Source organism: Orbicella franksi, chromosome 8, assembly GCF_964199315.1.
Source record: "Orbicella franksi chromosome 8, jaOrbFran1.1, whole genome shotgun sequence".
Lineage (NCBI taxonomy): Eukaryota > Metazoa > Cnidaria > Anthozoa > Scleractinia > Merulinidae > Orbicella > Orbicella franksi.
The window spans coordinates 15,626,729-15,641,971 of NC_138152.1; the positions used below are offsets into that span (position 1 = coordinate 15,626,729).

The 15,243-nt window shown below is 39.6% G+C and overlaps 2 protein-coding genes across 2 annotated transcripts in view; both read left to right on the forward strand.

The window, feature by feature from the left end:
• Positions 1–12,782: 12,782 nt before the first annotated feature.
• On the forward strand, positions 12,783–13,910 carry LOC145494188 (uncharacterized). The gene is made up of 2 exons (XM_081473645.1): positions 12,783–13,151; positions 13,761–13,910. The coding sequence occupies exons 1-2, from the start codon at positions 12,783–12,785 to the stop codon at positions 13,908–13,910; spliced, it is 519 nt and encodes a 172-aa protein (XP_081329771.1).
• A 742-nt stretch (positions 13,911–14,652) lies between these two features.
• LOC145494189 (uncharacterized) overlaps positions 14,653–15,243 on the forward strand; it is a 1,285-nt gene continuing 694 nt past the window's right edge. Inside the window, exons 1-2 of the mRNA XM_081473646.1 lie at positions 14,653–14,665; positions 14,887–15,120. Coding sequence (XP_081329772.1) covers positions 14,653–14,665; positions 14,887–15,120 — 247 coding nt within the window. The remainder of the gene's footprint in view (positions 14,666–14,886; positions 15,121–15,243) is intronic.

Sequence of the window (15,243 nt, forward strand, 5' to 3'; positions counted from 1 at the left end):
TTTTGATTTAGGGCTAAGAGTACTTGCTGGAGTATATTTGTTCAATTTTGTTGCATTTTCTTATTTGTATTAATCTTTGATTCCACCACAATAAAAGTGACATGAATGAAGGTCGTTAACATTTTACTGCTTTGAGGAACAAATTCAGAAGTACAATAAACATCATATCAGTTATCTCTAAGAAATTCGGTTGCACATTTACATGACTTATGCAGCACGGAGTGAAAAATGTCCCTGAGATGTTGCTTTACAGGCCCGGTGGTTCATAGGTTAAATTGGATCTATCGCTAGGTAGCAGAATAACGTGTTTCGTTTTCTTGGCACATAAATATCTAGATACGTTACCGGTATTAATGTGTTCCTAATCTTTTACTGCTTAGTTGCTCAGTCACTTCTATTTCAGTTGCAACTTTGGCCATGCTGAATTTTGCAAGTTTTTGGTAATTGTAACACAAGATAAGCGATCAATCGGGCGGAAACAACTTCTTATAGCTGGTTTTCACATGACGTCACTAAAAATCGAACTACAAAACTATTGATCTTCCTGAGATTTGACTTAAATGATGTATAAGAGCAGCTGAAAACCAATAATCATACAAATTTTCGCTCCGAATGGGTTCTTGGTTTTGTGATAGACTACGCTTGAATTTCCAAGCTTTTGCATGACGCGGTATTTACATGACGGCTTAGAGAGCTGTCATGATGGTTAAAAAAGGGACTTATTTCGGGGAACCTGGCTATCTGAACAGTTCATGTCTTAGCAAAAGTATTATTTTAATGTTTTAGAGTTCCTTAAGGGATAAATTCACGCTTTTGTAGCAAAACTCAGTGACAGATGTTTCTGTTGGTTTCCGGCCGCCATGTTGGTGCCCATACAGATGGGCACCAGCATGGCGTCTCCGTAAAAATCTCTATAAATTTGGATTAAAATTTTCTCCGCCTATCTCGCATAAGAAAAATTGCTGTGACCAGAATTTTGGCGAGAGGCTTTGCATATTTACCTCCTCCCATTTCCCAGATTCTGGACTTTATCTATTGAGTGGTTTTGATTTTTATTTCGATATATTTTGAGTTGCGTGACAATGAAAACCAGCAATAGGTAGGCGCCAAAGTGTTGCGATCGAATGCCTCTGAACGATGCAAACAAGAAGATCAAGATATCAAATAGAGATCAGGATATCAAATAGTCGGTTTTACTGCTAGTCTGGTAAGACTACCTTCCTGGAACAGTTACACAGTTCAGAGGGGGGCGTAGGAGCCTATTAGGAACCGAGAAACCGCCCAAAAAATCGCCGAAAACCGCAAAACCGCAAGAAATTTCGTCCAAAACCGAAAACCGAAATTAAAGCCCTCACTAACAAATCTTTGGAAGTCTTCAGAATCTCTCTTTCTGTTATTTGATTTTTATACGTCTAAACTTGTTTTACTTTCGGAGGTTTTTTCTGCGTATTCCTTCGTTAGTGCAGAACACATCGTAGTCTAAAAAGCTCGTCTTTGTCTAAATCGGCCCCACAGACCTATAGCAATGTGAAACCAGGAACAAATTGCACGATGAGATGATTTTAGGTGATTTTTGTTTAAAAGTGATACCACATTCTGAAATTACCTTTTGATTGCCATTGTCAGAATTTTCATTTGTGTAGGCACAAAAATGGCAGCCCAGTTTTACAACCAAACTACTTTATTTTACAACCAAACAGTCTCTTCTTTGCCTTTTTTCACGTTAACTGAGCGAGTGAGTGCAATGTTATTCCCGCGACGGAAAAGGGAGATCTAGACATCTCGCAATTGAGCCATAGAAACTCGATGGTCCACAGTCTAAGGTCAAGGTCCACAGGATATTATCCAAGCAACGTGATATTTAAGAAATAGCCTTTTGCTTTGAAGTTATCTTTAGCTTTTCATAGTCTCTTTGGCAGCCGTTATTACCCAAATAATGGCTGCTAAAGAGAATAGGCTTGTCATGCATTCCTCTAACTGTAAGTGGTCCCTTGGAATTACAATTTAAGCGTGACTGCGGAGTATAGCTTCCTTAATTGGCAAAACAAAAAAAGCCGTAAAATGCATTGGACAGAAAAATCCGAAAAACCGCCATCATTGTTGACAAAAACCGAAAACCAAAGACTAAATTGGACAAAACCCGCAAACCGCACTAGACACCAAAACCGAAAAACCGCAGTTTTTAAGTGCGAAAACTAAAAAACCTAACGAAAAATTGGCCAAATCCGCAAAACCAAAAATCCCAACGCCCTCTTCAGTTCATGTTTGCGTACTGAAAATTAAGCTGCAGCTTGTCAGTACTGCGGACTGTAAGCCAGACAGTACGTCCAAGGGTTATGTTAGCTGCATTCGACAGACACCTCAAACTCACAAAATGACAGCAGAATTTCCATAACAAAGGACCGAGAATTCGTCAAGCGCCGACGGGTCCTGGAGAGAAAAGCATTAACAGCTCCTCGTGAGAAAGGTCACGGAAAATGACTGAATACAACACAACCACTTATCGACAAAGGTGAAGAGCAGCTATAGAAAAGTCGTGTGCTTGGCGAGCAAAATCCAAAGTCACTCATTCATACTCTGTGGTATCTACTCACCCTTCATTTTGGTCTTCGAGGTTGCCAAGAGCACCATGAAATGTTTTTCAAAGATTTCAGCTTGAGCAAGGACGATCAAGGCACAGAGTACGCAAAATTCGAAGGAAACCCAACAAAGAACCAGCAAGGCGGTATAACAAAGAAACGCAAAGCCATCTAGCCAAAAATGTTTCCTACAGGATGTCCCCGTTGTTCAATCCAGTTGTTAGTCTTAGTCAAAACATATCTTGCCCACAGACGTGAAGAAAAGCGAGACAGTGGCCTGTTTAATCACGCCATTATTGAGAAATCCGAAGTGTGGTACAAGAAACAGAGGTAAGGGATCAATAAGATAAAATGTCAATTGCTCTTGGCAAGCGAGCATTCACTGGCAGACTACGAGGAAGGTGACGACGCAGAACAGTGGCAGATCCATCTTCAGCTGTCCTCTCTGCCAACAGGTTCAGAATTCCCGCCCAGTTCTTTACAGTTTGCTCATCAGCATAACCATACAGCGACTCCAGCCTGTCAAACAGTAGTCCACCACTTTCATGGCTGTCAGATGACGATAAATTACGGAGCTGGCGTTGGTGTTTTTCAACAAAACAGCAATGAAACACTGGAAGAAGCTTACTCGTACCCTAACTTAATTTGTGGTTTCACCTTACCACTGCAGAGACTGCAAAAACAGTGCTTTGAAAATTACTTTCATTGAACTGTATTATGTTGTTTTACTTCAATGGTTTTCACCCCTGGCGTTCACAAAAAACTGCCAATCATTTCTTCCGCCTAAACCGGAACGAAATAAGGGTCTCCTGTGCATTAATCAAAAATTTATCAGCTTCTATTGTAAACAAATAATAGCACGACCTGTACGTGGTATTTTGTAATGACACCGTCTTGAAGTATTTCAAAATTTTCCAAATACCACTGGCCGCTTTGCGGCTCGAGGTATTTTGGACAATTTTGAAATATCGCTCGCTGTATCATTGTCAAATACCACTACAAGTCATGCTATTACCTATACTAATAAGACATTTGATTTAATTCGCCTTTAATAGATAGCCCTTGACTTGCTCTACAAGTCGACCTATTTTTTTCTTTTAATCATGAGGTGATTAGACGTCGGCCACCAAAGTCCAACCCCTCGCCCACGTCGCGGTGGCCGGAAACAGGTATGTAGGGGACTGCTGTGCAGGGCGAAGTATGGCAGGGAACTTGTTCCCCCTGGGCCGCCACGAGAGCCATGACGGCCTGCCCAGAACCCTGAAACGCCTGGCTAACGGGGCTCGGGTGAAGCTTTGAGGGCCAACCACCCACTAACTGGACAGACGAGATTACTGAAACCATAGGAAGCAGGGACAAAATCACATCAGTCTTGGGTCAAGAGAATGTTTCCTCGGAGACTCGTATGACGCACCTTGGTAAAACCCGAAAGGAACAGAACCGTGGACAATGAGGCGTCAAAGGCAGGCTACACTCGGAAAGAGATCGAAAAGTTGGCCCTAAACAGAAGAAGATGGCGGGCAGTTTCCATGGACCTATGCTCCACAGGGAGTGAAAGGGAATAAGCATAAGCATTAGACGTCTCATGACGTCATCATTTCTACCATCATGGATCTGTCCGCTATCTTGGAATAGGCCCTTTGCACGATCCGGTCACATGGTACGGAATTAATTATATTGGGACGCAAGTTACACAGTGGAACTTCCAAAACAAATGAAAGTCGGACTAAACTGGTACGAGTTCCTTTGTTTTGGAAATCTCAGAGCGTAACTTGTGTCCCGGTGTAATTAATTCCGTACCGTGTGACCGGATCCTGCAAAGGGCCTATTCAATTTCTTTTAAAAAAATCAGAAAATAACATGCGTTGATGAGAAATTATTGAAACGTTATTATAGAACTGATTGAAAAAGGTGCAAATTCTGCGATTATGCCCAAGAAAACTGAAAAACCAAAGATTTCTGTTAGAAAAAAGCGAAATTTGGCTTGAACTCCACGTCAGAATGCGGTTACCATGGCAGCGTAAATTGACGTGGAGACAGTTGACATGTCAAAATCTCGGCGAAAGATAAATGAACAGCTACAGAAAGTTCCAGCATCATACTTAGCTTCTCTTTCCCCTTTCCTCTTTGGGGGCAAAAAATGTCGGGAGGTGGCAAAGGGTTAAAGAAAGGCTCAAATTTTCTCCAAATCTTTCTTTTTCGTCATAAATCGGTCCAATTGACCATTCTTAGCCTCTAACGAGCAAAATGTGGCTCGATGAAGGAATTCATGCATTTCTGGTTAACCCTTTGAATACCAAGTACGCATATATGCGTAATTAATGGCCAAATTTTGGCTTATGCGCATGCCTGGAATTGAAATATTGCTCAATTTATACCTAATTCTCGAAAAATCTCTCCTTATAGTAAAAAAAAGCTTTCTTAGCAAAACTTACGCCTATTTAGCGTCATGGCAGCTAAAAAAACAACTGACTAAACGGTTAAAAACGGTATTTTTTGGCGAAAGTTTGGTATTCAAAGGGTTAACTCATCTTTTACTTAAAATTGTACGGAGAGAGACATACAGGATTACGCGCCATTATAGCGCCAAGCAACAAACAACCAAACAAACTCTCACAACTTCAAAAAACTCAATTGAATCAACTTACAATGACTTTCCTTGCCATTCAAAGGTGAATAGAGATAAACTTGCGTTGATTATAATTAATCGTCTATGGAAGTGAAAAAAGGGCGAAAGATTGACGATTACCGCTAATTCGTTCACGAAAATAGATCAACTCGACGTCTCCACCCTCTGTAGCGGTCCAGATGAGAAAATTTCGCCCGCTCAAGGAACCAATCAAATTGCAGAATTTGAATTCCGCGAGCTGAGAAAAAGATAATTTAAAGTATAGTATCCAAAAAGGCAAATACCAACGCATGAAAGATCTTTTGCGTAGCCCGCACGGAGTGCAGCGTGGCTATATAGCCTCGAACTTCAAACAGGTATTAGGGAATGTGACGGGATCAACTCCAGGCATACACGTCGTTCCAACTCAGATAAATCAGTAGATATAACCTAAACAACAATTACAAACGATTACTAAACGTTCGCTGGAAAAAAAAAAATAATAAAATAAAATAAAACAAGAGACATGAATACATACGTTGCTGATGCATACTGCCGAAATACCATCCTGAACGCTAAAACTAGACACAGTTTACGGCTAAACACCGAAACAAAAACGTGGCGGCGCTATTTTTGATAGCACATGGCAAAATTCCCCTCGCAGGGGTTAAGGAGTAACAATATGAAAACCGCAAGCAGCGCGGGTTCATCGCAGCGAAAACTGCAACAGAAACAATGTTCCTAAACTCAAAACAAGTTCCTAATACAGGGAACAGTTTTTCAAGTCCTCGCCAGTTTATTCCATGTTTAGTGAAATACGTAATAAGAAAATTCTTCTGTTTCCAGTAATTTTTATGTCTAAGTATTCGGTTTTGTTTAGCCTGGTCGAATAGATAAAGGCGATGTCCTCTTTCCCAAAATCCACAAAGACTAGAAGACCAACGTGATGTAGTCTTCGATTGTTGTAGTTTTCCCTTCAGATTCTTTAAGTCTTACAGGTGAACACTGATAAAAGCTTTCATTTCCTGAATAAATCAGTGATTTTGGCTTAAATGTGTCACTGTTTGCCTGTATCACAAGATAATAACCCAGCAAAAGTCCAACTACTGTTTTGTCGCGGTCAGATACTACAATAGTACTTATTTTTATTCGTGCAAAACTCAACATTTTTCTAGATTCCTCGAAAAAAAAAAATACTTGTGAACTTGGTCACACTCTACACCAGAAGATGTCTTGGAATAGCGTTAAAGGCTTCAAGGCATGGCTAGCCTGTGTATATATTAGTACTGAACCAAGAACGGCGGTCTGCTTGTGATGTATCAAATGTGTCCCCATCAGTTAGTAACCTAGGCTCGATTACAAGCCGCTGTTCGGGAAAGGAGCCCGCGTTCCTCCCCGAACTCACGGCTGGGCTCGTGGACTTAGCATTCTTAATTTCAACCAATAAGAAATCTGCCTGCCTGAGTCGAGCAGGCTGCATAAATTAGCTTTCTCGCGCTAGCAAAGAAGTTGTGCGATATGGAGTACGATCGCATTAGTGGGACATTTCACCAAATACCGTCAACTGATGAAATCTTTCGTGATCTAAACCATAGTGGCATATACAACACGCAAAATAGTCAACAGACCTATGCGTTAGAATCTATATTTAAATCATTTGGTGCCAGAATGTCAGATAACAAAGTCAACAAAGAGAGGGATAAATGCAAACATCGATCTCAAGAAACAAAACACTTGGTCAAATTGATGTGCACGGTAGCCTTCTTGAAGGGAAGCGACACCAGTCTCTGGCGAAGCCAGACAAAGTTAAATTTTTAAATGAGCCAAAGCAAACCTAGTGTCCTCCGCAGCCGTTTTTTGGGATGTCACGCCCAAAAAACGGCTGCGGAGGAGCAAACCGAACTAGCAAAACATAAACATGGTGTCAACACCATGCACACGAGTGAGGTGCGATGTTGCAGAATATCACCATACATATGTGTGACCTTTGACATGACAGTTGCTACACCATAGTCAAACAGCACTGCTCTTAGGCTCGATTACCAGCCGCTGTTCGAGAAAAGAGCCCGCGCTCCTCCCCCGAACTCACGGCTGGACTTGTGGACTTGGCATTGTTAATTTCAACCAATAAGAAATCTGCCTGCCTGAATCGAGCAGGCTGCATAAATTAGCTTTCTCGCAGTAGCAAAGGAGTTGTGCGATATGAAGTGCGATCGCATTAGTGGGATATTTAACCAAATACCGTCAGCTTATGAAATCTTGCCTGATCTAAACCATAGTGGCATATACAACACGCAAAATAGTCAACAGACTTAAACGTCAGAATCTATATTTGAATCATGTGGTATGTATGAGACAACGAACAAAGTAAACAAAGCGAGGGATAAACGCAAACATCGATTTCAAGAAACAAAACACTCAGTCAAATCGATGTGTACCTTAGTCTTCTTGAAGAGAAGCAACACCAGTCTCTGGCGAAGCCAGACAAAATTAAACTTTTAAATGAGCCAGAGCAAACCGAACTACCAAAACATAAACGTTGTGTCACCTTCATGCACACCAACATACGTGTGACCTTTGACATGACAGTTGCTTCAGCATAGTCAAACAGCCCTGCTCTACTTTTTTTTTTTTTTTTTTTGTAAGAAAACTCTTTTATAAAGCACAGCATGTAATGCCCTTCCGCAACAATAATGTGAAACAAAATAGGTTGGAGGGTCAAAGTTAAAAGAAGTAGCGAAAACGCCACAAATTTTACGAGCCGTAGGCGTCATGTGTTCTGCCTATCATTGTCATCAGATGACATTTCAGGCCACCTAAAGCGCCGCAAGAATTACATTATGAAGTTACGTCACAGACATACTTTGCCGCTCACGCGTCGAGCAGTCTCTTCTCGGGGAGGAAAGCAGACCGTACTCGAGAAAGCGGTGGAAATCGAACCTACACTGCTCTACTTTAAAAAAACAAAAACAAACAAACAAACAAACAAAAAAACCCTCTTCTATAGAACACAGCATGTAATGCCCTTCCGCAATAATAATGTGAAACAAAATAGGTTGGAGGGCCAAAATTAAAAGAGCAAGTGGCGAAAAGGCCACAAATTTTACGAGCCGTAGGCGTCATGTGAGCCTGCCTGTGATTTTCATCAGATGACATTTCCGGACACCTGAAGCGCCGCAGGAATTAAATTATTAATTTACGTCACAGACATGCTTTGCCGCTAACGCGTCCAGTGTCTCTTCTCGGGTGGGGGGAGCGTAGACCGGACTCGAGAAAGCGGCGGAAATCGAGCCTATTAGTAACCTAATTTTCCTGAAATTACCATTATTAAAAGTATAATTATCTCAGAGTATTGTTTTGGAAAAGGGGTTGGCGAAAAGATACACAGAAAGTTTGGACACTGGGACTTTTCTCCAAAGGACATTTCTCTCCCCTTTCTTCACAAAATGCTAGTTTCAAAGGTTTTCCAAAATTTGCCTGGCTGGTTTAGAGTGAGTGTTTCCTTCCTTTGTTTTGTTTGACTTCTGAAACAATTCAGTGTGATGCCTCGCATTGTTGTGAATGCATACACTGCTTATTTAAGGGCTGAACTTTAACATTCTTAAAGCCCCCTATTTGCGCCGTTTAATCTGGGGCAGTGCTTCAATGTGGCAGTGCTAGATCTAGTAGCTGTGGTAGTCTCTTTAGACCGTTTACAAGTTGTAATATTGGACCCTCATTAAATATTCAAAGTAGACAAATGAGATCGGGCAAAAATGTAAACTACTGTTTATTAAAAGTTCAACATACATTATTATTATTATTTTGATTTGTAGCACCCTCTTGAACCTGAAAGCAAAAAAAGACAACGGAATTAAGATAACAGTGTCTGTTATCAATAGACATGGCAATTTAAACATTCCGTTGATCACAATTAACACTCATTTCATTTGACCAAGTCCGGCAAACGGCAACAATCTTTTACACTTCTAAATAGTTGTCCATATTTTGGACGGACATCCTAATAAATACGAACAAGAAATAAAGTAATCATTGTTATACCTCCCAACTCAAAGTCGTTTTCAGATCGAAGGAGAACGTGTCACGTGCCGTTGGTCAAAACTCACTAACTCCCTAGGGAAACAACAACTTGAGCTTTTGGCTTGCACGTGATCAGGTCGTGCTCCTTGAAACCGCGGGAAATTTGTGTGCCAGCCGGGATCTGTACGGGTCCGCAAATGATCCCAGGACCGCAAATGATCCCCAAATTGAACCGCAAATGATCCCGGACCGGAAATGATCCCCATTTTGGACCGCAAATGATCCCGATCAAAAAATAAGGAATGGCATGGATGGTGGGATGGTCTGGATAGGGAATTGGCGTACGTGAATACCGATATTTTTCTTAAAGCCATGTTATAATTATAATGGCTTACAACTTGCTTTTTTTCATATTTTCGACTTAATTTTGTTGCTAACTACGATGTTATGAATATCACCACTCAATCATCAAAACACGACTTGGCTTGATTTTCTTTGCAATTCTCAGTAAAATTATGATCAGTGCAACATACGCTACATACCCTCCTTTGTTAAGCATTGATATTTCAGTGTTATAGTTAAATCACATTTTATCAGCCATTAACGCCACTCGTCTGAAGTTTTAAAATAAAATCTAACCATGAAGCAACTATTACAGAAGACCCTGTCACCTGAGAAGACCCACAACCCTACAACGCTTCATCACTCTGTAAAACACCAAGTTTGGTGGCTTGCGCTTCGTTTTGACAATTAGCTGTTTGATAGATGTTTGATACTATCGCCACCAGGATTTCGAGAATGTTTCCAAGTATGTGTTTTTCTAAGACTTCTAATTCAATAGATCGTTCTCACATGACGTGGTTTTATCCTCATCAGGCATAAGAGGCGGTATACTTATATCTATTTACAATAAGCGTTTTTCGTTTGGAAACCAGAGCATTTTGAATTTCACGACCTTTGCGTTATTTCATTATTTAATTAATACTCTTGGACATCCATTACTATAGAATTCATATACTTGAGCCGAGTATCACCTCCACTGAACATATAGGGCCGAACCCACACTCGACCGCTCTCCAGTGGCTTTGATAGCTCAGCTGGTAGAGCATTGCACCGGTAACGCAAAGGTCGTGGGTTCAAATCCCGTTCAGAGCCTGAATTTTTTTCAGGTCATTTTCCGGTAGTGTTATGGCTGCATTCGCATCTTTCATTCTTTCATGAAGTTGCAGATGTTTAGACTATATTCCGGCCGCCACATTGGTGTACCACGGATGTACACCAGCATGGCGTTTTCTTACTAGGGGTGGCGAATGGTCCTTCAAAAACCATGGGTCTCGCAAAATTTTCGCCGAATTTCACGGGTCTCGCAGTCTCATTTTTTAGTGGTCACATGCGTCTCGCAGTCTCGATTTTTTCAAGGCTAAGGAAGTCGCGAAGTCACCATTTGTTTATTCTTACTGGGCTCTGTAAATTTCTAGGAAGCATTTACTACGAATTTCTGAAGTTTGGGGAAACGCACAGGCCTAAAACTTGGAGAAGTGTCTTATTTAGTTACCTTCTATAGCGTACATCACAATTTTGTAGCTTTTTCCATTGGTTGGTTTTCGATTTATTACTTTTTTTTTTTTTATTGCGTGACAGTAATAACATACTGTACCCTTCGAAGAACAAAACAGCAACTGTGGAATATTTTTTGGGAAAATGATAAAATATGATTTTTAGTTCATAATTTTTGTACATGTTCTCACCTTCCTCTGATATAAATCCATGCCATTCCTATTTTTTTTTAATCGGGATCATTTGCAGTCCAATATGGGGATCATTTCCGGTCCGGGATCATTTGCAGTTCAATTTGGGGATCATTTGCGCTCCTGGGATCATTTGCGGACCCGTACAGGTCGAGCAAGCAACTTTTCGCATTTTTGTTTTCTCTTTTTGGTTTGGGGCGTGGGAGGTATAACAAAACTCTTAATGACTGATCCCAAGGAAAACAGTGAGTTTTGTTTCCCCTCGACCTCAATGTTCCCCTCAGCTTCACCGCGGGGAACTTTGAGGGTCTCGGGGAAACAATACTCACTGTTTCCCTTGGAACAAGTCATTAAGTGCATATTTACCGACGGGGGACATACCCCATGTAGAAATGTGCATCAGTGCATGTGCATGATACATGTGCCCCTTATCAAACCTGCACAAATCCGGCCTTCAAATTCCAGCCTTCTCACGCCGATAATATATATATATATATAAAGTTAAGATGCTTCAATGCGCACTGCAACTGATGAAGGTCTTTGACCGAAACGTTTATTTTTATTAAATTTTTAAACCTTTTTTTAGATTTCTTAGATTTTTTACTGTATATATATTTTTTTTCGCTCGAAGTTGTCCGTCCTCGTTTTCCACAATTGCCTATATATATATATGTATATATATATATATATATATATATATATATATATATATATATATATATATATATCATTTCATAAATCAGCTTACATGATTCAGCTATCACAGAATAACAGACTCTCACCTTCTAAACAAGACTAACGAATTATAGTGTGAAAACGAAAAAAGACTCGAAGTAGCCGCGATACATTGTATGTAAACTTCCAGTCGTTTTCCTGTCAGAAACTATGTCGGCTATTTTCAATAAGTGGTTGCCACTTTTGCTAGCTTGTTGCCACCGATCTCCTGCAGCTATATGCTGTACTTAACTTCAGAAAAGTGTTAAATACGTGACAAATAAACAATTCGACATATTCGAAGAATTTTGAAAAATTTACTATTAAGCCCTCTGAGAAACTTTCAGAATTTTTTACTCATTGCCTGTATTAATAATTTATTACTTTTTACATTTCATTAGAAAGATAGCTGTATAGCCTTACCAACAATGAGTTGTACTTTTTATAAAGTTGTTGAAATTAGAGAAATAGTTGAACACCACTCATCAACGGCTGTGATTACAGGAAACCATCGTAATGTTATTCTCTGTCAGTCCAAAGACTGTAAGGCAATTTAGTATTCACATCTGCCAAAAATTTCGCAAGTTTGACTCTTAACGATTATTCATTATTCATTGCCGTGTTATTTTAGATAGAAGTATATTAGCCTTAAAAGGACACAGTTATGCTTTCAGTTCCATAAACTAGGGCAAATTATTTCAATTAAAGTTAGGCACAACTTGTCAACAATACCTTCAGGCCACACGAATACATTTCATATTAATTTCAAAGACTTCAAGACATTTCTTCATGTAGCTGACGACGAAAAATTTTTATTTCATTTTTTTGCACTGCCCTTTTCCCACTCTTTTCTTTTCGCCATAAGTTAAATAAAAAGGTGAAATTAAACTTGAGTACAACTCGTCTGCGACTTCCAATTAATTTTAAGATCATTATATTGAAACCCCGACTGTTATGTTTTGGAACTTGTCACAAAAAGTATTGTTAAGTAAACATCAATTAATTCATAGACACCATTCTTTATAAACGCTATTAATAAATGATGTTAGCCTGTTAAGTATATCTGTGAAGTTGAGATCAAGTCATTACATTTAATCCGTCCTGTTCTTAGCCATGAATGTATTCGTGCTTTTATCAGCGAATACTTTTATCTACTTTACGTTTCAGATTATAGATGCTGGCTTCTGTGACGCCAGTGACCTGGCCGGTCTTCACCGCAACCCGAACAAGCCATTGAGATATGCACAGTTCATAGAACATTTTTATCATGTCCTTGACGTTCCAAAAATCGAAGGTGTCACAGTCCAAACAGGAAGACTGTGCCTGCTGCGATGCGTAAAGAACGATCGCTGTTTTTCCACAAACACCGGAGCACTGCATCTGCCAAACGGAAATGTATCGTGTGACTTACTTCCAACTGATAAGTACAATGCATCTGACAAGTTCACAGCGAATCATACATTCCATCATTGCAGCATTATGGTGAGCAATACTTATATCCTAAGTAACTAAGTAGCTATATAGCCCCGTCGAAACTATGGTGCATGTCTGAAGTTTCTATATACGTTACCTACAACTGGATGAGCCTTAAATTATTGCAGCCCTTGAACCCGGGGGAGGGGATTAGGGGCTGTTTTTCTGATTTATAGTGTATTTAAAAAGCGCGACAAAATACAATAAACTTGCCACAAGAAGTTGAAAATTGAAAACTTGGGTCTATTTGGCTTGGCTTGGCTTGGCTTGGCTTGGCTTGGCTTGGCTTGGCTTGGCTTGGCTTGGCTTGGCTTGGCTTGGCTTGGCTTGGCACTATCTGAAGATTTCCGAAGATCATCCGAGGTTTCATGAAGATTTTTGCAAAATTGTTTTTTTTTTTTTTTTCTTACAAACTTAATTTACTTTTTCTGAAAACATTGCAGATATACTGAACAGTAACAAACCTTTTTGTGAGTAATTTACATCGTGGTTTACTTTGTTTTTTTTCTCGCAGTTATATTCAAGGTTAGTGAGCTTTTAGTAGCAACTCTTTGTTCAAAAAGTACCACAGATTATCTTAATGATCTTAATTTCCCGAAACTGCTTCCTCCTCTCCAGAGTCCTTGTGAAAGTTATCCATGTCAGCACGGTGGAAGCTGTCAAGCGCTTTACGAGATTGACGACTACAGATGTACTTGCATGAAGAACTACACTGGCAAAAACTGTGAGGATTCGAAAGGTGAGCCATTTTTTCCGTTAATTGTCTAATTTAGTAAGATTAAAAACAAGCAATATATATGTTGCCTGTAACACTCATATTTGTCGCGAAGTGAAGATCGAAACACATGTATCATTAATGCAGTGTCCAAGAATTGTCTTTCGAAAATATGGATGGACTCGAATCTGAATGGGACTTACAGGCAGCAATCTCCATTAGTTTTTTTTTTTTTTTTTTTTTTTTTTTTGTTAATCTGTCGGATGATATCGTCCTGAATTTTTGTTACTTTGTTTATTTGATTATTGTGGTTGTTGTTGTTGTTATGTTTTTCTTAGCTCTCGAATTTATACTAATTACTTTTAATGTTAAAAACGTCAACTTGTAGGAGGCGAGCCAGTTATATATACATGTATTTAGAACAGTGGCTGAACTGAGTCAAGACTGAAATAACACGGCTCCAGCTAGCGGTCAGAACATGCCACTCTGTCCTCAAGAAAACACTGTTGTTTATTCATGGCCACTAATCGTGCCTAATTGTTAGTCAAAAAAGAATTTCGTGGACAATTTCTAAAATGAAGTAAAGCTCTACAAAGAAAAATATTGTCAAATCAATTTGAACGAAAAAGTTTTTTTCAAAGAATTATATCTTAACGGATCAGTATCCCACAAAGCCAACATTTACCAGCATTAAAACATCGAAACATTTATAACAAACAGCACTCCTACTTTTTATACAAACACACACATACACATCACTTTTGGCAGTGAGGATGAAGTAATTCCGGGCTGGGGATGGTTAGCATAAGTAAGTAGTCAAGGTTGAGTTATAGGCCTCTCCCCATAAGAGAGTCCCCACAAAAAAGATTTCAAATTTCGCAATTTAAGTGGAGTTCTTGAAGACAAGAAATAACCGTTTTATATAGCTTAATGTTGTTTAACTGAGCAATGAATTACTGCTGTGCAATTGTTGTGTTACTACTAACTGTGTTACTTTAGCTAAGTTAAGACCTTGTTTTTCCTTTGTAGGTTTTTCATCTGATTCGGCTATATTAGGTGGGAATGCATTTTACCAAAGTCGCCTTTATCAAATCCTGACGCCTGCTGTTGGATTGAACCCTCAGTGGAAGCTGTGTTACCGCGCCTCCACTCACGGCTGGGCTGCCAGTACCTTTCACGGCAGGTGTGATGGCATACGTGACACGGTTACCATCATCAAAAAGGGACAGTACGTGTTTGGAGGATACACTGACATTCCCTCGGGTATAATAAATTCGCTGTTTCAAGTTATTTAATATTAAAATTTTAAATGTAACATTGCTTTGAAAAGACCATAATTACAAGTTGTAGTATTGAATAGGCTAAAGAAGATTTTAGATGTTATCG

What these genes read in the sequence shown, in the direction of transcription:
- LOC145494188 (XM_081473645.1), top strand. Translation starts at nt 12,783, where the DNA reads ATGAATGTATTCGTGCTTTTATCAGCGAATACTTTTATCTACTTTACG. An exon ending in TCCATCATTGCAGCATTATG is followed by an intron (nt 13,152 to 13,760) that starts GTGAGCAATACT and finishes CCTCCTCTCCAG; the next exon opens with AGTCCTTGTGAAAGTTATCC.